This window comes from Vicugna pacos, chromosome 22 (assembly GCF_048564905.1).
Source record: "Vicugna pacos chromosome 22, VicPac4, whole genome shotgun sequence".
NCBI lineage: Eukaryota > Metazoa > Chordata > Mammalia > Artiodactyla > Camelidae > Vicugna > Vicugna pacos.
This window is the reverse complement of record NC_133008.1, coordinates 24,584,991-24,607,394: the sequence shown is the minus strand read 5'-3', so window position 1 is coordinate 24,607,394 and position 22,404 is coordinate 24,584,991. Positions and strand designations below refer to the sequence as shown.

The following is a 22,404-nucleotide window of genomic DNA, read 5'->3' as shown; positions in this document are numbered from 1 at the left end:
AAGAAAGAAAGAAAGAAAGAAAGAAAGAAAGAAAGAAAGAGAGAAAGAAAGAAAGAAAGAGAAAGAAAGAAAGAAAGAAAGAAAGAAAGAAAGAAAGAAAGAAAGAAAGGAAGGAAGGAAGGAAGGAAGGAAGGAAGAGAGGAAGAGAGGAAGAGAGGAAGAAAGAAAGAAAGAAAGAAAGAAAGAAAGAAAGAAAGAAAGAAAGAAAGAAAGGAAGGAAGAAAGGAAGAAAGAAAGAAAATGGCACAATCTGAAAGAGTGGCTGCCTTTGGGGGGAGTGAAGTGGGGAAGGGGCAGGAAGAAAAGGCAGGGTTGGGGACTGTATTAAAGTACGTAGCTTGTATAAAAATACTTTAAAAATTAGTTGAAAGTTATGTAACATTTTACACACAGACCTAAAATGAGAACAGAACTCCACAGCGTGAATATTATTTGCTGGCAGGTGGGCGACGAAACTGAGTTCCCCTCATTGCTCCAGGGAGGGGGGCGGGCCCCTTAAACCGTGTTATTGAGAGGAGGGGCTGCTAACTCCAAGTTCCAGGTCCAACCTGAGCAACGAACACCTTAAAGGAAGACCCAGGAATGTTCCCAGGCTGAAAAGAAGATAAAGCTGTATCTGACCCAAGAGAGACGACAAAACTTGATCCGTATTTAACTCTGGAATTTCGCGCTTCAGAGCCAGGATATCTCTCTTGCATTAGCTGCCTTAAATAAGCGGCTTCCGAGAGCACAATTCATTCCAATAGAAAGTCTCAGCTTTTCGGAGGGAAAAAGCTCCCTATCTTCTCCTTTCCTGGGCACTGGCATCATCTCTTGCTCCCATCCTCTCTGGGGTGTTAAGAACTCACCAGTAGTGGGGAGGGTATAGCTCAGAGGTAGAGCACATGCTTAGCATGCACAAGGTCCTGGGTTCAATCCCCAGTACCTCCATTAAAAGAAGAAAAAAAAAGAACTCACCAGCAGGGTGACCAACGTCCTTGTTTGCCCAGAACTACTGGGTTTCCCAAGATGTTAAAACCAGGACAGGCCCAGGCAAACTGGGACATCTGGTCACCCTACCCCGATAAGGACTGAGCCCCACCCACCTGGTTTCCACTCCTGGAATATTCCTTGCCTTCTCTACTCTCTCAGGAAGTGAGAGAGAGGGTATAAAAAAGGAAGACAGGAACTGGGGGAAGCAGAGGACGCATTCTCACCCAAAAGCTGGGCGGGGTTCCAGGGCAGTTTCGGCAACTGTCCTAGGCCTGCGGTCTCCATCCTGGGCTGGACCCTTTGGCTCAGATGAAGGAGATGGGGGAGGGGGGAGCAGGGAAGCTAATTATATCCTTTCAAACCCCCTCACCTTGTCACCCACAGGGGAGGGATCAAGGGAGAGGAAGACAATTTTCTCTTAGACCGAAGGGAATAGAAAACTGGGTCAAGTGGACATAAACTCTTCCCCCTGAAAGCTTCCAGAGAGAATGCAGAAAGCAAATGGGTTGCTTTCAAGAGCGCCACACTCAGACTCATAAATCTAAATTGGCCAGTCACAGAGGGAGCCCCTTTGTTTCCACTCCTACCCAGAGAGCCTCGTTTCTTGCCAAAGCTTCCCAAAAAGAAAAGAAAGAGAAAAAAGGACTCTCTCATATGATGATTCCTGGATTTTGGAACATTCTCCATGCCGGACACCATGCTGAGCACTTACGGTGCATGACCCCATGTGACTGCCTTGAGAGTCCTCCGAAGAACATGCTATCAGAAGTAATATCCTCATTCAGTACGTGAGGAAACTGAGGCTCTGATGCCCAAGGCGGTCTGGCTAGTGAGCCATCTGAACCGAGGCCTGGCTGACCGCAGGTTTGGAGTGCCTTCCCTTACCTCTCTGTTGTATTCATGGCACCCCTTGGATTCCTCCGAGATGCTGAGTGAGCATTCCCAGAAATGTATTAACTGTGGTGCTCTGGGGCCCTGACCATCTCCGGATTGAACCCATCTTTCTGGTGGTGCCTTCCACTGTTGAAGGGGTGCACGTCTGTGCTTGGGGGAGCAACGGGGGAGCGGTTGTCTATAAGCCCCAAGTACCCAACAGACATCCTCCCTCTGAGCCCCTGAAGGATGACTTCACTCTCAAGGGGCCACCACTCCCCAGTCTCTCAAGCATTAAAATTTCAGAGATCTTCTTTGATCTGCAACCTCATGCACACACACCCTGCCTGTCCCCTGCCCACACACACACCTAAAACCCATTGAAAACCTCAACCATCGGTACCTAGGTGAATCAGATCGACATGATATGGCAAATGGGTGAAGTGAGGCTTTTTTCACTCATTGGACAAACATTGATGGAGTGGGAACTTTGTGCAGGTGTGGTGGGGTTGCCATGGTACACAGGGTTACAGGCATGGGTCTCATGGCCTCAGAGCTTGACTTTTTACTGCTGAGTGGCAGAAGCAATGCATCTCACACCAGAGACCCCCTCCTCCCACACTGGAGATCCCCCTCCCTTGCTAGATTTCAAACCAGTGCAGGCGCATAGCTACAAATGACATCCTCACCCTTTCTCATTTCTCTGACTGGCACTTAACACTACCATTTTCACTACTCTCCACCCATCCACCATCCTTTATGCTAAAATCCTCACGGCCAGACATGCTTTAGAGCTTTGAACTCAGTGCTTTTAAAGTATGACAAGGATGGGAGCATAAAATGGCACAACCACTTTGGAAAACAGTTTGGCGGTCTCTTACAAAGTTAAACACACACTTACCATGTAATTCAGCCATTCTATGCCTGAGTATTTATTTACCCAGGAGAAATAAAATGTCTGTTCCCACTAAAACTCCTCCAGCGATGTTTATAGCAGCTCTATTCATAATCGCCTAACCTGGAAACACCCCAAATGTCCTTCAACTGGGGAACAGATGAGCAGATTCTGGACCATCCCATGGAATACTACTCTGCACTCAAAAGAATGAGCTACTGAGACACACAACAACACGAACGGATCTCAAAGGCTGCAGGAAAGAAGCCAGAATCCAAAGGCTACCTACTGTCTTGTTCTATTTATACGACCTAGAAAAGGCCAAACTATGAGGATGCAGAACAGATCAGAACTTGCAAAAGGCTTGGGTAGTGGGGTGCTGACTCCAAGGGGCATTAGGGGAGATTGGGCAGGGGTGGAACTGTTCCATATTTTGATTTTGGTGCTGGCTACGTGACCACATGCATCTGTCAGAACTCTGAGAACTGTACGCTTAAAAGGGTGAATTTTGCAGTAGGTAATTTATACCTCAATAAACCCAAGTTTTGAGAAAAAGAAACAGAAAAAAGGTAACAGGGTGCATCTATGATGTGACCTGGACACTCCAAGTGTAACTCATGGACTAGCAGCACGGGGCATCCCTACAGGCTTGTTGGAAAAGCAAAACTCCAGGCCCAGCCCCAGCCCCAAGCCTGCTGGACCAGAATCAGCATTTCAGCAAGGACAGCCTCATACTCACGAAAGTCTGGAAAGCACTGCAATGTATACACAACACTCCCAGCGGAGGGACTGGAGCAGCCCCCCATCGCCAAGCATATCTAACACTTCTTCAGCAACGTGCACCAAAATGGAAATCGACTGGGATAAATTAAGATGGTAAGTTAAGACTGTAAATTTGGATCAGTTCAAGGTAGATTTTTAAACCCTCAGTGAGCCGATCTTTCAGTTTTCAGAGGTTTTTGAGATTTGGGGAGTGTGGAGGAGGAATAGCATCTTTATAGGAAAAAAAAATCCCAAGGGAAAAAGCCACACTAACCCTCACTTCCCGGAATTCTGCCCTTCTGGAAACACCTGCCACGCTAATCTGGTAGGAGGATCATACAGTCATTCCATCCTGTCCTCTGGGGTAGTACCTTCTAGCACAATCTACTTTTCAGGACTGGCCAAAAGTCTGTTAAGATGCTCCAACTTCTCCCAAGGCTCCCTCCGATTCCCATGCAGCATGCTCCTCTTTAAAGAGTTTCTGATTTAACGACAGCCACTGTAACTGGGTGAGCGCCAATCAGCCAGCATCCATAGGTTACGTGATGTCATGGGACTCTGGGCTTCCTGTCGAGATTCCCAAAAATGGGGATGAAAACCTGGACTCCTGCATGTGCGTCAGGAGAAGGAACATGATGACACACAGACCTGAGTCGGTGGCTCTAGCAATGGCCCAAATTCCTACACCAGGCTCCGTGGAAGATCTGCTGGCATCAGCAGGACTGGGGGAAGATGACATGCACATTGGCGCCTGGTAAGCACGTCAGAAGGAGCGAGCGGCTTTAAGTGGGGGCTCTAGGAAGGTTGACAGATGCGCCTTAGTGAGCTGACAGATTTGAGCTCTTTAGAAGCCATCATCAGAGCCCGTCACAGCCATATTTAAATCAGACTTCCAATCAACAAGCACACAGAACCAAGGTGTGTGGTCCAGACAGCTTGCTGCCTGGAATGCTCCAAGAGTCCAAAAGCAGCCACGTAAATCTAAACATCAAAGATTTCCACTTGGGTTTTCTTATTTAGGAAGAGCAACATAAAATTAATGAGAATCCTTAATTTCTTGCTGCTGGCTTCAAGCTTGAGCTGCTGAGGGAAATCAGGTGCAGAGGGGAAGGAATCACAGTGGCCAGGTGCCCGGAGCATGAGGAACGCAAGGTTGCACCCTCCACCAGCATACTAGGCTGGAATTTGTATTTGGAAGCAATGCTCTTCAGTTCTGGGAGCACACAGCCAAGTTCATGGAACATCCCCTCACTCCTCCTCCATATGACAGTGGAGCAACCCGCTTTCCCCACTCACCTGCAGCCCTTAGTATATGCTGTTTCCAAATACATGGCCCGCTACACATACATCAAAGAATGGCGCTGACAATTCCACTCCTGGGTGCAAACTCCGGAGGAATGCCTCCCCACAAAGTCCAACCAAAGACATGTACAAGGACGTTCCGAACAGCACAATCTGGAAATTACTCCCATGGCCCTCCTGTTGAACGGATAAGTACATTGTGGCAGAGTCACACAATAAAATGCCACACGGCAACGAGAAGGGACAAGCAAAGACCACCGGCCAGGACATGGATGAATCTCTCAGGCATATTGCTGAGCACAAGAAGAAGCAGAAAGGAACGCAGCCTGTGACTCCATTTACAGGAGACTCAGGGAGGAAAAATGAAACTGTGGGGTGGGAAGTCAGTGTAGCAGTAACCCTTGTCAGGGGGAGTGACTGGCAGGGGACCGGGGCAGGAGTTTCTAGGGAGCTGGTCACATTCTCTTCCTTGACCAGGGTGACAGCTGCATGGTCGTGTCCACTTACTAAGGTGGACTCAACTTTCATACTTCCCTGTGTATATATTTATCAGACTTTATTTTAAAAGTTCAGGGGGAGAAAAGTTCTGAATAAGTACTTAAACACATTTTTTTTTTAAATGGCAGAAGGATTTGGATACTGAAGTCCATGTTCTGCCCTGGTATCCTGACTCCTTGGTGTCGATACACAGTCCATCATCTCTTCGCACTGGCCCAAAAGCCTTTATCCAGCCCCCACCATCTCCTTGTCCCCGTCCCTCTCATCTCCCCCCAACCCCCAGAGAAAGCTCAGTCCTGGATGACTCTGCTTGGTGACAGATTGGGGGATGGACAGCTTTCCCTTTGAGAGTGGAGCTGTATAATGTGTTTGCTGCCTCAGGCCAAAGAGAGAACAAAAACTGTTTCTGCAAAGAGCAAGATGCACAAACTCATCACAGAGCTACCAAGAGCAAGAAAGCCAAAGAAAAACCTCTCAAGTGCCAAAGAATGCTCCGAGTTCCCCTGCATCCTTCTCCCAAAAGTCCTCTTTCCAAGGGGCTGCTGCAGTCCCCTCCTTCCCCAACAGCCCTCTGATCTGCAGGATTCAGGCCGGACCGAGGTGAGCTGAGGACACAACATTAGGACTCCCACCTTCTTCCCTTCCTCTTAGAAGACTCCAAATCCAGGCTCCAGCAGGCGATCTAAAGCCATTTTCAACACGGAAACTTGTCAGCCCAGTGAATCCTTCCTGGACACCCTTGAGTTATCTGATCATGCACACGTTGACACTTGGCCTTTCTCCATGTCCCCCTCTCCCCAACCAGGACTGTGGGGAGACAGACAGAGTGATTACAAGACCCCTTGAGCATTTCAACCGACTTTCACAAGGTTGAAATTCAGGAGGCAAAGCCCCGGCTCCTGCCTTGGGCACGATGCAAAATGACCCCATGGTTAGGTGTACGCCCCTCCAAAAAGACAGCCGCTGACCCTCTTCATTTTCACCACCCTCCAGGTACTGTTCACACACACACACTCCAAAACCTCAGAGCCCTGTGTTCCAATTTCAGCACCCAGAAGCCAAAATCCTGCTCAGTTCTGAGCCCTCGCCTAAAAGTGAATCCACCAGCCAACGTGTTTCTCAAATAAGCAGCCCCAGGACCACCCAGGGTTCAGCCCTGTTGAGTACATAACAGTCGAAACCATACACAAAAAGGATGGGGGCTCATCAGTGAACCCCAGGGGCTCATCCAGCCCTGTTCGTTTTCACACTGAGGGCAGCCAGTTGGAACCAAGTTGAGGAGCGGCACATTTGGGCAGGCACGGTGGCCAGTCAGCTTGGGGAGCAGGGTGCGTCCCCCCACTTGGAATCTGGGTCATGCTTAGATAACTGCTAGAAAGCCCGACTAATTACCCATCCTTGCCTGCCTACATCTCAACAGATGTTAAGCCCTCCTCAAGGTTTATTTCAAGCAGGCACGAATTTAAAGAAACACAAGGGGATCTGCATTTTGAGAGCATCTCAGCAGAGGAAAATGTGGTCTTCACCTTCTTCCTCTGGATCTTGAATTTTAAAAGAAAATAGAAAGGTGTTTACCTGCCTGAGATGTCCACCTGGATGTTGAGTCTCCTGGTGTCCCCTCCCGAGTCTCTAGGGTGGAAGATGCAGATTCCAACCCAAGGCCAGACACGGCACCCTAGGCAGGACCCAGCACCTCATCTTCTCTTGCCCTGTCTTTCTTATGAAAGTAGCCCATCACGTCTTCCAGGACAGGGCCCCAGATGGGGCAAAGCAGGTGCTTTCTACAGCCCCAGAGATGATGAGGTCCCCAATCAGTGGTGGAAGGAAATGAAACCTGCAGACTTGGGGGAGAGTAAGTGCCCCCCAATCCTTCTCGGCCAGCGGCCCACACCAGGATATTAATTCTGGCCCATGCTGGCCCCCCAGTGTGAAGGCCACATGCTCTTTCACTGGCTCCTGGCCCTGGGAACCCCTAGGCGCCCTCCCTGAGAGTGCTGGCCACCATATCGGGGAAGCAAGGGTGGAGAGGCCTGAGAGCTGGGGCTGGGCTCTAGTTATCGGAGGCAACCGTGGATTCTGGTGAGGGGCGGCTTAGGAGACCCAGCCACGGCCCCCCGTGCTTCCCTTGCCCCGGCCAGAGCGCCCAGGCCCAGGCCCGGTCCACGCTCATTCGGGAGAACTCTGACCCGTCCGGAACTGGCTCTCAAGCCCTCACCAAGGGCCCTGCACGACCCCAGGGCCAGGCCCTCACTCTGAAATGGGTCCTTAAGAGAAATCCACTCCCCCCTCAATCCCCTGCCCCAAGTCTCCACAGTAGCTCAACCCAGCTCGGGGTGGAGAGAATCTCCACACTCCTCCCCGGTGCCCCCTCTCCCAGCCCCTGGAAGACCCCCCCACCTCCCATCAACCCCCGGGTCTCTCTCCCAGCCTGGAAGAGGGGAAAGCGGAGGGAGGAGGGGGAGGCGCAGCTGCCAGGGTTCGGGCAAAGGATATGGCCATTCGGTGATCTTTTTGGCGTATTTTCTCACCACGTTGTCCTCGCTGAAGAGGAATAGAGACCGGTTGACCGTGAGGCAGTTCTGTCGGACGGGGATGGGGTTGTAGAGGGCCATGGTCCGCGCTCTCTGCGCCATTGACTGCTTGTACATCCTTTGCGCCCCGGGCTGCCCGCCCTGCCGGCTGCCCCCGGCTCCTCGCCCGCCTCCGGCGCCCACGACCACCCCGGCGGCTGCCCCGGAGCCTCCTCCCCCGTAGCGGGCCGGCATCTCGTCTCCGAAGCGGGCCATTCTGCAAAGAGCAAAGGGCTCCGGGTTACGCTGCGGCGAACGATGCGGAAGACGCCGCCGCCGCCGCCGCCGATGCCGATGCTGATGCTGCCGGGGCTGTGAAGACGGCGGCTGGAGCTGCGACTGCGGAGACGCTCCACGGCCCAGCCCATCGGGCGGCGGCGGCTCAGCGCCTCGGGTCAGGGGCTCACAAGGCGGCTGCCCGGCCCCAGCCGGGGATAGCAGCTCGGGACATCTTCCTGGCTGACCCCGGAGAAGGAGGGGCTGGAGGAGGGTGCGGGGGCGGGGCGCGGGGGCCGGGGCCGGGGGGAGGGGAGAGGGAAGCGAGGCAAAAAATAACCGAGGAAGGAATCCAGGCAATCCCCAGTCCACCCACTCCGGGGGGAAAAAAAAGGCAGTTAAAAAAAAAAACGCACACCCCCTTTAAGACTCGAACGGTTTGCAAAGGACGCCCCCCCGGGACGCAGTGGAAGCTTCAAATTCCTCCGAGGTCCGGGTCAGGCTGGCATCTTGCAAAAGGAGTGCGCTCGGCCCATTAAAAAATTTTTTATTAAAAAAATAAAAATAAAAACCAGGTCTTTGCTGGGGGAAAAGGCAGCCCCCAGAATAAAAAATCCCCCTTTCTGTTTTGCTTGACTTCCTAGACCTTAAAAATGCTGAAAGATCTGTAGCCAAAAAAAATTAAATTAAATTAAAATTAAGAGTATTAACGGGAAAGGAAAGAGGGAAGGCGGGAGGGAAACGCTCCGAGGGGCTCTTAAGGAGTCTTGAAGCCGCAGGGTCCGGGTGATTTTTTTTTTCCTCCCTGAATCACCAGCGGCTGCCTCTTCTGCTCACGAAGGAGTATGAGTGCGTGTGTGCGCGCAGGGTTTCGCTCAACCGTGCCTCATCTTGGGGTTAAATTGCAGCAATGAAATCCTGAAAATTCCCAACAGGAGGGGGGGGGAAAGAGAGAGGAAGAGAGGTATGCGCCGTTCGCTTAGCCACTCAATAGCTGCTGCCGGATGCTGCAATGCCTAGCGTCCCCTGCCCGCCCCCCTCCCCGCGCCCCAGATGCCTCCTCCTCCTTCTTCTCTAGGTTTTGCTAAAATAAGACTGGTGTGGAGGGTTGAGGGGAAAGAGGATGGATGGGGAAAACGGGCGCAAAGGTCTGAACCACTGGCCAGCGAAGCTCCAAAGAGGAGCGATTGATGAGTTTAACGGGAGAAAGACCCACCCAAAGTGTCGACACATGATGGCCCGCAACCAATCGCGGAGGCGCGAGGAGACCTGGCTCAGCGGAGTTTTGTGGGGGAGAGAGGGGAGAGCCGGATGATCGGGAGGCAGGGGGGGAAGTTGGGACGACAGATTCCTCCTCCCTGGGGAGGAAACCTTGTTTTCCAACGGGTTCCATTTCGGTTGCAGACAGCCGGACGCTCCCAGCATCTTGCAAGGAGAAGGAGGGAGGAAGAAAGGAAGAAACTTAAAGATAAGAAAAAGGAGATTCGCGTCTAGAGGTGCAATTAGTCCTCTATACAAATTTGGTCTGTTTAGCAAAAGACAAATTTTAAAAACGGAGAGACTGGTTTGGTGGTACTTCTGTAAAAGTTTCAAATCACAAAGGTCCTGCAAGCTGGAATGAAAAATTGAGCACATCTTCGGAAAGAACCCAGAAGTGGCAAACATTAACTTCCAGGAGCAGGTAACTTACCAGGTCCTAGTTGGCTGGATGGAGCTACATATATGTTGCATGATGTTCACTTCTCTCCCAGAGCCACTACAGTTTATTTCCCATTTCCCTTTTTATCTTGTGAAATTGAAAACACACAGAAAAATGCCCAGAGCATAAATGTACAGTTTAAAAATTTGCTGTGAAACTAGCACTTATGAAACTAACACTCAAGTCCAGAGCTGGAAATGGAACACTGCTGGCCCCTCCCAGAAACACACTTACTCCCATTCCCCCCAGCAATAATCACATCCTGACCTTATGGTATTAATAACCTTGCTATTCTTTACACTTTTACTGCTTTATTGTGCATTTCTAAACAATACATCTTTTTTGATTTTATATGAATATAATCATCAGTATGTATTCTACGAGGTCTGGTTTCTTTGGTTCAACATTGTGTCTTTCATCTTCTGTTGTCACATGCAGCTGTGACTGACTCAGTTTCACTGCTGTGGAGTATTTCACTGGAAGAGTATGCCACACTTTGTTTATCCATTATCTTGCTGATGGACATCTAAGTTGTTTCTACCTGAGGCTCTTAAACATTTCTGCCTCTAATCATCTTGGTGTCTATAAGTATGCATTGCTGTAGGAATAGCTCTAAGTATGAACTTTTTGGGTCACAGGGTAGCATATCTTCAGGTTTATAAGGTATCACTAAACTGTCTTCCAAAGTTGATATACCAAGAAACCAGTGAATTTTCACAAAGCAATATACAGACTGAAAAGTAGGGGTGGGAGAGGGGAAGGGGAGGAGGCTGAAGAAGGCAAATATTTTTTTAAGACTTAGCTAGTTGAATCCTAGTTAATGCCCTTCCCCATCAGTATTTGAGTTCATCTGAAACATACTAGAAAAGATGATATGTCTTTACCTATGTTCCCCATTCTGTGCCTGTGGGTCAGACTTTTACAGGTTGCCTATAGCACTTTCGAGATTTTCTAACTTGTCAAGGTATGGACGAAATAATTAATCCAAGAGTAATCAGAGTTGCAAGGAAACGGAATGTGTTGGATCCTCAATAAATACAAATGATTTTTGTACTTGATGTTTCATATGTCAAAGACAAATGACAGTTAATATGAATCAAGAAGTAATCCCGTGTGCCTGGATGCAAACAGCCAGTTGTAGAAGGCTGCACTGTGCAAAGTGAATTTACGTAACTTGTTATGATGGACTTTCCTGAGAGGACAGTTGCATTTCATAGCATAAGCATTACTGGCAGAGGTTTCTAAGGACCCAGAGCTTTTCAGAAAACAGTAACTTCTCACTGATTAAGTTCTTACTAAGGTAAAGCTTCTACAAGTCTTCACAGAAGCCCCATTTTACAAATGATAGCACTGAGGCTGAAAGACATTTTAAACCATGTCCAGGTCACTGACATGGATCTGAAACTACTTTTGACTCTGTTGGGTGGAGGGAACTTGGTACAAACACTCCAGAAAACTGGCCATTTCTTCCAGTGCTGAACATTTGAATACCCTGTGACCCAGCACTGACACTCCTGGGTACATATGCAGGAAGAATAAAGACATATATCCACTAAAAGACACGCCCCAGAATGGGAATAGTGTCATATTCATACTAGTTAAAAATTGGAAACTTCTCAAATTTCTATCAATAGCAGAATAGATAAATACACTGTGCCGCATTTGCACGTGGAGCCCTCTGCATCAGTGAGAGTGGACGCTACACACAAGCGCACGGATGAATCTCACCCACGTGATTTTGTAGCAAAGAAGACGGACGTACAATAGAACATGGTGTATAATTTCTGCTGTGTAGAGTTCAGGATGGGCAAAATGAATCTATGCTGTTAGAAGTCAAAGTACCAGTCATCCTTGAGGGTAGAGGAGTAACTGGCACAAGGCGGGTGCCTTCTGGAAGCGTCTTGATCTGGGTGGTAATTATACAGGTGTGTTCACTTTGTAAATTTCATGCATTTTGTGAGTTTTCATTGAGCTGTGCACCTATGAGCTGTGTGGTTTTCTGTGTGTTCTATACTTCAGTAGAGAATGTTTGTCATGCTTCTGACTGTAGATCCCAGGTTGCCCCACTTGTCATAGGGACCTGTGATAATCCTCCTTGTGTATGCTAACCATGAAGTTTCTACAACAAATGCTGGCCTCCTTTTTACCAGAAGACAAAGAATGGTCCTCCAGGATGCCCCAATCCCAGTCTAGACAGTAAACAAACTGGCTGCAAGTCAGAACCGCCTGCAAAGTGTTGTAAAAATTCTGATTCCTGGGCCCTCCTTCTCCCTCGATTTTCATTCAGCAAGTCTGTGGGGGTTCATCCAGGTTTGCTAATCACTGCTCTGGAAGGGACACATTTATTACTCCTACCTTGACATTCTCCGGAGTTATCAATGGTGACACTGTTGGCATTTTTGTTGGGACAGTTATTGCTGTTCGAGTCTGTCCTATGCATAGTGGGCTGTTTAGCACCCCTGGCATATGCCCACTGGGGGTCAGTAGCACCCCTAGTCTTGTGAAAGGCAAAAATACCCCACACATTTCCAAATGTCCCCCTCCCCCATCAAGTTGGCAGAAGAGTCCACACTTTCCTCATCAAATGGCATTCCCAAAGCTTGCTTATCTCTGAAGTTTGACATGTTGGAATTTCCCCCTCCTTCTCCAGAATCTTGCAGTCTTCCAATCCTCTCAATTGCTCTACTCCCCCTTTCTGGAAAGAATCCAACTCATGCCCCTTAAAGTATGACAGGGATCCAAGTGCATTATCCTAATGGATTCACTTTACAGAGAACAAAAAATTTACATAGCCCAAAGAATGAATCTCTAATGTTGGAATCTTACATACCACCCAGCAAATGGAAAAGGATGGGCAAGAAATCTTCATAGGCTCCTTAAATGACTGCAATACGTAGTTTCTTACCCCTTCCACCATGAATCCAAATTACTAATGTTGACCAGGTAGAAAGATTTAGAATCTCATTAGCATTGCAGACAGAGGCAGTTTAATAGCAGGCCTCCAAAAATCAGTCTCAGCCATTGGTTCTAATCTTTAACACATCTGCCCACTGGAAGTTTAATTTATCAATTAGCAGCAGCACTACCAAACTGGCTCTGAGAATATTGAACAGGGCTAGCATCTCTGAAATAAATGCCCCAAATAAATAACTGAAAGTCACATTCATTTGGCTGCTGAAACAATTACCACCTAACCCAATCATGTTGAGTTGCAAGAATGGATCAGCCAGAAGACACTTAGTCTCTGCCTTCTGGTCTGGTTTGGGAATGAGTACCAAGATCTTTGGGAGTTAGAGGACATAAACAACAAAAACCAAATCTGATAATGCAGATATTTGCAGGTCATGGTGTAGGCACTCAAAAGAGATGGAATGTGGCTGTCAATCCAGGCATAACATTGCATAGCAGTATGTGCCCTGCAAATTTCCAAAAACAAATGAGACAGCGCCTAATTCTGGATGCACACCTGGGTTCAAATCCTAGCTCTAGCACTTCCTAGCTGTGTACTCTTAGAAAAGTGCTCAGCCTCTCTGAGCCTCAGCTTCTTTGTGTAAAATGGAGACATGACTCCTTATCCCATAGATTGCTGTGAGGATTAATTAAGATCAAGCAGGTAAGCATGCTCAATGACTTGTATATAATAAGCAATCAAGAAATAATGGTCAATTGGTTTTTTAAAATTATACTCTGGAGAGATAGTCCATGTTCATGGAAAGGAAGACTCAATATTGCCAAGATGCCAGTTCTTCCCAACTTGATCTACAGATTCAATGCAATCCCAATCAAAATTTCAGCAAATTATTTTGTGGATATTGACAAATTGATTCCAAAGTTTATATGGAGAGGCAAAAGATTTGAGGTCTAACTCAAATCACTAACAATATTGAAGGAGAAGAACAAAGTTGGGGGACTGACACTACTGGACTTTAAGACTTACTATAAAGCTGCAGTAGCCAACCAAGACAGTGTGGTACTGGTGAAAGAATAACCAAATAGATCAATGGGACAGAATAGAAGGACTCAGAAATAGAGCCACATAAATATAGTCAACTCATCTTTGACAAAAGAACAAAAGATACACAATGGAGTAAAGCATCCTTTCAACAAATAGTACTGGAACAACTGGAAAGCTACATGTGTAAAAAATGAATTTAGACACAGATCTTACACACTTCACAAAAGTTAACTCAAAATGGATCACAGACCTAAATATAACACAAAACAAGAAAACTCCTAAAAGATACCATAGGATAAAATCTAGATGACCTTGGGTTTGGCAATGACTTTTTAGATACAACACCAAAGGCACAATCCATGAAAGAATTAATAAGCTGGACTTCATTAAAATTAAAATTCTCTGCTCTGCCAAAGATACTGCCAAGAGAGTAAAAAGACAAGCCAGAGATCCAAAGAAAATATTTGCAAAAGACATTGCCTGATAAAGGACTGTTATCCAAAATATACAAAGAACTCTTAAAACCCAGCAATAAGAACACAAACCTGATTTTAAAGTGGCCCAAAGACCTCAGCAGACACCTTGCCAAAGAAGATATGCAGGTGGAAAATAAGCATATGAAAAGATTCTCTACAGGATATGTCATCAGGGAAATGCAAACTAAAACAAGATACCACTATGCACCTATTTGAAAGGCCAAAATCCAAAACACCAATGACACTAAGTGCTGGTGAGGATGTGGAGCAATGGGAACTCTCATTCATGGCTTGTGGGAATGCAAAATGGTCCAGCCACTTGGAAGACTGTTTAATGGTTTCTTATAAAACTAAACTTACTCTTACCATGAGATCCAGCAAAAGTGCTACTTAGCATTTAACTAAAGGTATTGAAAACTATGTCCACACAAAAACCTGCATACAGTTGTTTACAGCAGTTTTATTCATAATTGTCAAAACTTGGATGTAACCAAGGTGTCCTTCAGTAGATGAACGGATAAATAAACTGTGGTACATGCAGACAAATGGAATTTTATTCAGCACTAAAAGAAATGAGTTATCCACACCATGAAAAGATATGAATGAGACTTAAATGCAGATTACTAAGAGAAAGAAGCCAATGTGAAGAATACTGTATGATTCCAACTATATGACATTCTGGAAAAGGTAAAACTATGGAGACAGTAAAAAAGATCAGTGGTTGTCAGGGATTAGGGTAGAAGAAGGGATACAGTCTCTGTATGAGACTGTAATGGTAGATATATGTCATTATACATTTGTCCAAATCCATAGAATGTTCACCACCAAGAGTGAACCCTAATGTAAACTGTGGACTTTGGGTGATAATGATGTGTCAATGTAGGTTCATCTAATGTAATAAATTCACCACTCTGAAGGGGATATTGATAATGGGGAGCCTATGCACCCAGTGGGGCAGGTACATTTGTTAAAACTGTTAAGAAACCAACATTGGTACAATGCTGTGAACTAAATGCTACACTTTATTTAGATTTCACTGGTTCTCCCACTAATATTCTTTTCTGTTTCAGCATCCTATCCAGGACACCACATTCTATTGAGTCATCTTACTTCCTTAGTCCTTTCTAATCTGTGACAGTTTCTTTTCTTGTTTCTAACAACAGTGACAATTTTTAGGAGTCCTGGTCAGGTATTTTTTAGAATGTTTCTCAGTTTGGGTTTGCCTGTTGTTTTCTCATGATAGGACGATGATAATGAATTTGGGGAAGAAGACCACAGAGGTGAAATGCCTTAGTCAATGCACTCTATCAAGGATCTGTGGCATCCACATGACTTATCACTATGACGTTGACCTTGAACGTCAGTCAACATCTTGGTGACTTGGTTAAAATGCTGTCTACCAGATTTCTCCACTGTTGAGTTACTATTTTTCCCTTTCCCTACTCTTCTCTTTGGAAGTGAGTCACTAAACCCAGCCCACTCTTGGTAAGAGAGGAGAGAGATTCTAAGTTCCATCTCCTAGAGGAAAGATAATCTACATATATTCTTCATAATCCTTTTGTAAGGAAAATTGGTCTCTTCTCTCTTATGCATTCACTCATTCATTCACTCATTCAATACGTTATTTATATCAGGACAGACTCATGTATCTATTTTATTCTTCGGATTACCATCCAAACTATGTTACTTAGTTTTTGCTGCTTGAAATATTTTATTCTGCCATTGGGGGCTCCTTCAGATTGGTTTCTGTGTCCCTTTGATGGGTTCACATTTTTTACACCCTTTAAAATTTATTTATTTATTTTAATTTAAAAGAATTTGTATTAAAGTATAGTTAGTTTATTTCACAATATTGTGCCAATTTCTGGTGTATGACATAATGTTTCAGTTGTGCATATACATACACATATTCCTTTTCATACTCTTTTTCATTATAGGTTACTACAAGATTTTGAATATAGTTCCCTGTGCTGTACAGTAGAAGTTTGTTGTTTATCTATTTTATATATAGTAGGTAATATCTGCAAATCTCAAACTCCCAATTTATCTTATCCCACCCTCTTCCCCTCCTTTCATAACCATAAGCCTGTTTTCTATGTCTATAAGTTTGTTTCTGTTTTGTTAGATTCCACATATGAGTGATATGCGGTATTTTTCTTTCTCTATCTGACTTACTTCACTTAGAATGAGGATCTCCAGGTCCATCCATGTTGCTGCAAATGGTTCTCTTTTATTCTTTTTTATGGCTGAGTAGTATTCCAGTGTGTGTGTCGGGGTGTGTGTGTGTGTGTGTGTATCACATCTTCTTTATCCAGTCATCTGCTGATGGGCATTTAAGTTGTTTCCATGTCTTGGCTATTGTAAATAATGCTGCTATGAACATTGGGGTCCATGTATCTTTTCAAATTACAGTTCCCTTCAGATATATGCCCAGAAGTGGGATTGCTGGATCATACAGTAAGTCTATTTTTAGTTTTTTGAGGAATCTCCATACTCTTTTCCATAATGGCTGCACCAAACTACATTCCCACCAGCAGTGTAGGAGGGTTCCGTTTTCTCCATAGCCTCCCCAGCATTTATCGTTCCCATTATTTTTAAGCTTCCTTACTTTCTGGCACCGTAAGAGGCTCCAGGATCATCCTTCATTGCCCTGCCCTAGAATTAGCCATTTCTCCAAGGATCCCTGGTTCCTCTCATTGGACAATAGTATTTAATGATCCTAGGGCTGGGGGCAGTACTACACTTTTAATTTTTATTTTGGTTGACATTATATATGCAGGCAATTTGGCAACTGTCATAAAAAAATTCAAGACCTATCAGGAGATGCTCAAAGTTGTGAGTGAACGTTTGAGGAGTGTCAGATTTACATAGTTACTCCCCACAGATGACTGTTCATTTTAACAGTAAAAATAGTACTGCATAGAAGAGAGCCCTGGCAGATAAGTAGGCAGTCCACGTTAACCACACCAATAATGGGGCACACTGACCTCACGCGCCTCTCGGCATGATGGACCAAGAAGGATACAACATGACTTCTGGGGACTTCCTGCCAGCATTGCATCATTTGAATAAATTGAATTCAATCATGTAAAAATGAGGGGCATTCTACAAAATAACTTGCCTGTATTCTTTCAAAGTGTTAATGTTAGGAAGCTCAGATAAAGACTGAGAAACTTCTCCAGGTTAAAGGAGACGTGATGACCAAATCCAACAAGGGAGCCAGGATTTTCTTTTGCTATAAAGGATGTTATTGGGACAGCTGGTGACACCTGAATGAGGTCTGCAGATCAGAAAACAATAGTGTAGACATGAACTGCGTGCAAGGAAACATCCCCACACCCTGGTGCCATACCCTGCCAGGGAAGATATAACACAATGGTACAAAAACAAAATAAAATTACTCCGGTCCCGCCACATAAAGAATATTTTAATATTGCCCAAAGAAGTCATCTTGCTCTTTCTCTCTTCTTTTCCCTTCCAGTCTTGAATGAATTCCCTTCTCTATACTAAGCACTGAATCAAGCCTTAGATATTTCCAAAATGGAACACTGAAATCCTGACTTTGAAAACAGAACAGTGCAATCATATCAAGATGCGATTTTCCTAAAAACAGGGACATTCTGAAAAGGGAATCCTCTGATATTATAAAGTTATTCATTGCAACCTTGAGATCATTTCTTCTCTTGTGGCAGACAAGTGAGTGTTCCCAAGACTGAGACAAAGATTCTAATTAAATAAAAGAATTATAGACTTTAAGCATCCTTATAAATAAAGATGAAAAACATAGTGGTATTGTACTTTCACTTCTGAAAATATATCCAATGAAAATTAATCCTAAAGGTGGAGAAAGCTTTATGCACAAAGATGTCTAACATAATTTTATTTAAAAGAGGAAAACAATCTAATGCCTTTAAATAAATTAGTTGCTGAATGCAGTATTATTCAGCCACTTAACATGAAGTGTACAAAGAATTAATAAATGTGTGGAAAGTTAAAAAATAGTGTATCAATGCTGATTTCCTGATTTTGATCATTGTGCTGTATTATATAAGAAAATGCCCTTCAAAATACATTGACATATATAAGATTAAAGGTCTGTCATGTTTATAAATTACTCTCAATGGCTCAAGAAGGCAGAGAGAGAGAGAAAGAGAGGGAAAGAATAAAATGGAAGTGGTAAATATTAACATTTGGGGAACCTGGATAAAGACTATACAGGAATTCTTAATACTGTTCTTACAACTCTTTGGTAAGTCTGAAATTTTCTCAAAATTCAAAGTCACAATAAATGAACAAGTGACTACCAATGGTTATATGTGTCCAAGTTTCGTTCATTTCTTCATTCATTTTGTTGAGCACCTGCTCAGCGCCAGGTGGTTTTTCTAAGCACAGAACAAGACAGACAAAAATCCCTATAGTTGTGGAGCAGAGTGGAAACAGAAAAAAAAAACGGAATAAAGAAGGAAATGCATAGTATGTCAGACAGGGTTAAGTGTTAAGGAGAAGAACAAAGCAGGAAAGAGGGATCAGAGTGCAGCCTCTGGGAATTAGAATCAAATGGAACTATGGGGCAGGCTATACAAGGCAGTGTAGACGATACGTATGATTTGCTTTCAATAAACACTTGTCAACTAAGTATCACTTAAATTCTGATCTCTAAATGTGGAAAGCAGCTTCTGAGAAGGCCTCCAATGGTCCTTGCCTATGGGTGGTCACACCCTTGTGTGACACTTTCCCCTTGAAAGTGGTGGGATCTAGTGACTCACTTCTCATGAATAAAAGATGCAAGGGTCATGGGATGGCACTTTTGAGATCAGGGTACAAAAAGACTGCTTTCCACCTTGCATGCCTTCTTGAGCTCACTCTCCTGCTCACTCTGAAGGAAGCCAGGTTCCAAGTTGTGAGCTGCCCTATGGAGGGTCCCACCTGGCAAGGAAGCAGGAGCAGCCTCCAGGAAACACCTAGTGAGGAACAGAAGCCCTCAGTCCTCCAGCCCATGAGAAACTGTTTTCTGCCAACAGTCACATGTTCAAGCTTGGAAGAGAACTCTTCCCCAGTTAAGCCTTCAGATGAGAATGAAGCCCCCATTGGCATCCTGACAGCAGCCTCACAAGAGACCTTGAAACAGAGGGACCCAGGTAAACTGCACCCTGGTTCCTGCCCCACAGAGACTATGAGGTAATAAATGATTACTATTTAAAGCTGCTAAGTTTGGGGTAATTGATTACACAGCAAGAGATAACTATTACATGATGGCTCCATGTCTCTTACCTTCTTCTCCTAAAATAAAACAGCTATGTTTCTGAACTATGGTTACCAAAGGGGAAAGAGGATGGGGAGGGATAAATTAGGAGTTTGGGATTAACATATACACATTACTGTATATAAAATAAACAGGGACCTACTGTACAGCACAGGGAACTATATTCAATATCTTATAATAACCTATAATGGAAAAGAATCTGAAAAAGAATATATATAACTGAATCACTTTGCTGTACACCTGAAATTAGCACAACATTGCAAATCAATTATATTTCAATTTTTTTAAATGTACAGCTTAAAAAAAAAAAACAGCTGTTTTTCTCCTACTGGATCCCCAAAAGACTTATTCCCTGAAAGAGGCATTAAAGCTGTTTACCAGATATTTCCCTTTGTCCATATTCAGGCACATGGTAAGGTGGCATTCCCTGACCACTATGTGTTTGCTGAGGTCATGTGACTAGTTCTGGCCAATGAGCCTCTCAGTGGAAATGAAATGCATTGCTTCCAAGTTGGACCATTTAGTTGAGTTCAAGTCTCTCTGGGGCTTCAGTGTCCAAGCTGGTAGCCATAAGCACACACAATCCAATTAAATGAAACTGAAGACTCTGCTTCTCAGTTGTATAGGCCACATTTCTAGAATTCAAAAGCCATGTGTTTAGCGGCCACCTTATGGGACAGCACAGGTAAAGAGTATTTCCATCACCCTCCTACACTGTTGGTGGAATATAAATTGGTGCCACCACTCTGGAGAACAGTATGGAGGTTCCTTTAAAAACTAAAAATAGAGATACCATATGACCCAGCTATCTCACTTCTGGCCATAGATCCAGAAAAGATGAAAACTACAATTTAAAAAGATACATGCACCCCAATGTTTATAACAACACTGTTTAAAATAGCCAAGATACGGAAACAACACAAGTGTCTATCAACAGATGATTGGTTTAAGAAGATGTGAGATATATATATATACACACATACACACATATATATACATATATATGTGAATATTACTCAGCCATAAAAAAGAATGAAATATTGCCATTTGAAGCAACATAGATGGACATAGAGGTTATCATACTAAGTGAAGTAAGTCAGACAAAGGAGGACAAATACTGTATGACATTACTTATATGTGGAATCTAAAAAAGAATGTAAGTGAATCTATATACAAAATACAAACAAACTCACAGACACAGAAAACAAACGTGTGGTTACCGGAGCAGAAAAGGAGAGGAGAGGGGTAAATTAGGAGTATGGGACTAACAGATACTAACTACTGTACATAAAATAGATAAGCAACAAAGAGTTGCTGTACTAACACAGGGAACTATATTCAATATCTTGTAATAACCTATAATGGAAAAATCTGAAAAAATATATATATGGGGCAAAGGTACAGCTCAAGTGGTAGAGCACATGCTCAGCATGCACGAGGTCCTGGGTTCAATCCCTAGTACCTCCTCTAAAACTAAAATCTAATTACCCCCCAACCAAAATAAAATTATTAAATACAATAAATAAAGTATTTTATATATATTATATATAATATATATATATTATATTATATATAATATATAACTGAATCACTTTGCTGTACACCTGAAACTAACACAATATTGTAAATCAACTACACTTCAATTTAAAAAAAAAGAACATTTCCATCATCTGGAAAGTTCTGTTGGACAGCTCTGTTCTGGAACATTCTTTCCTTCTGCCCAGGAATCAGCAGAGCTCCAGATGGTGACTACTAAAGCTGGACCCCAGAGTGAGGACAACATGGAGCAGAGCCCCAGTTTGAACTGTGAGGACATATTGGGTGAGTGGGAAATCAACACTTGTCGTTTTAAAGCCATGAGATCTGGGGGTTGTCATCTGCAGTCTGCCATTTGCCAATTACAGCAAATCTCTTTATTGGCATCTGCCTTAAAATGACCGTAACTATGATGTTGTTGCCAATTTCTTAACCCAGTTACCCAACCAGTAAGCCAATAACTGAGCAACAGATAGGTACCCAGCCCTTTGTGAGGGGCTTTGTGATAGGGGAGAAAAAATTTAATAGACCTTGCCTCTAATATGTTTATTAACACAATACTCAGGTTATATCATTAAGTGCTAAACTGTGGTCCATGTTACAAAGAGGTTGAAAGAGGGAGATCACTGAGGTCAGCACAGTCAGAGAAAGCTTCCTGGGGGAGGTGTCATGTAAGAACTATGCTTCTTAATGCCTGGATAAAATTTGGAAAGGCAGAGCAGGAGGCATGACTGGTAGTTTCTCAAGATACTAACAACTTAATTAGACATTTTATTACATTATCAAAATACTAAAATTAAGAGTGTTATTTTGAGTCAGCTGTTTTACAGGCTTTGCAGATATTAACTCCTTTAATCCTCACAATAGTCCAATGATAGTTACTATATATTATCTGCATTTTACAAATGAGGCACGAGGAGCTTAAGAAACTTGCCTGTGTTCACACAATTGGTGAATCGGGCTGGAATTCAAATCCAGGAAGCCTGACTATACTTTAGCATCATTGCTGCTTGGAAGAAGGAAACAAAGATTAGACAAATAGAGAAGGAGTTGCTTCCAGAGAGGATGGAGAGGTGGGAGTGCAGATTTGCCTGTTGGCTCTATGGCTCTAGACTCAGGAGAGAAATTGCAACAGGGATATACATCTTTGGAGGCTGTAGTGAGCTGAATGTTGGCACCCCAAAAATATGTCATGGAATCTGCGAATGTTACTTTATTTGGGGGGAAAAGAACGTGTCTTTGCAGATCAAGTTAAGGATCTTGAGATGAGATCATCCCAGATTACCTAGGTGGGCCCTAAATCCAATGGTAAGTGTCCTTATAAGACACTGAATGAGAGAAGACAGCCGCGGAGGAGAATGCCACGTGAAAACAGAGGCAGAGACTG

At 44.3% G+C, this 22,404-nt stretch overlaps 1 protein-coding gene across 1 annotated transcript in view; it reads right to left on the bottom strand.

Moving 5' to 3' along the window:
• CACNA1A (calcium voltage-gated channel subunit alpha1 A) overlaps positions 1-22,404 on the bottom strand; it is a 280,383-nt gene that overhangs the window by 197,746 nt on the left and 60,233 nt on the right. Inside the window, exon 3 of the mRNA XM_072947567.1 lies at positions 7,796-8,089. Coding sequence (XP_072803668.1) covers positions 7,796-8,089 — 294 coding nt within the window. The remainder of the gene's footprint in view (positions 1-7,795; positions 8,090-22,404) is intronic.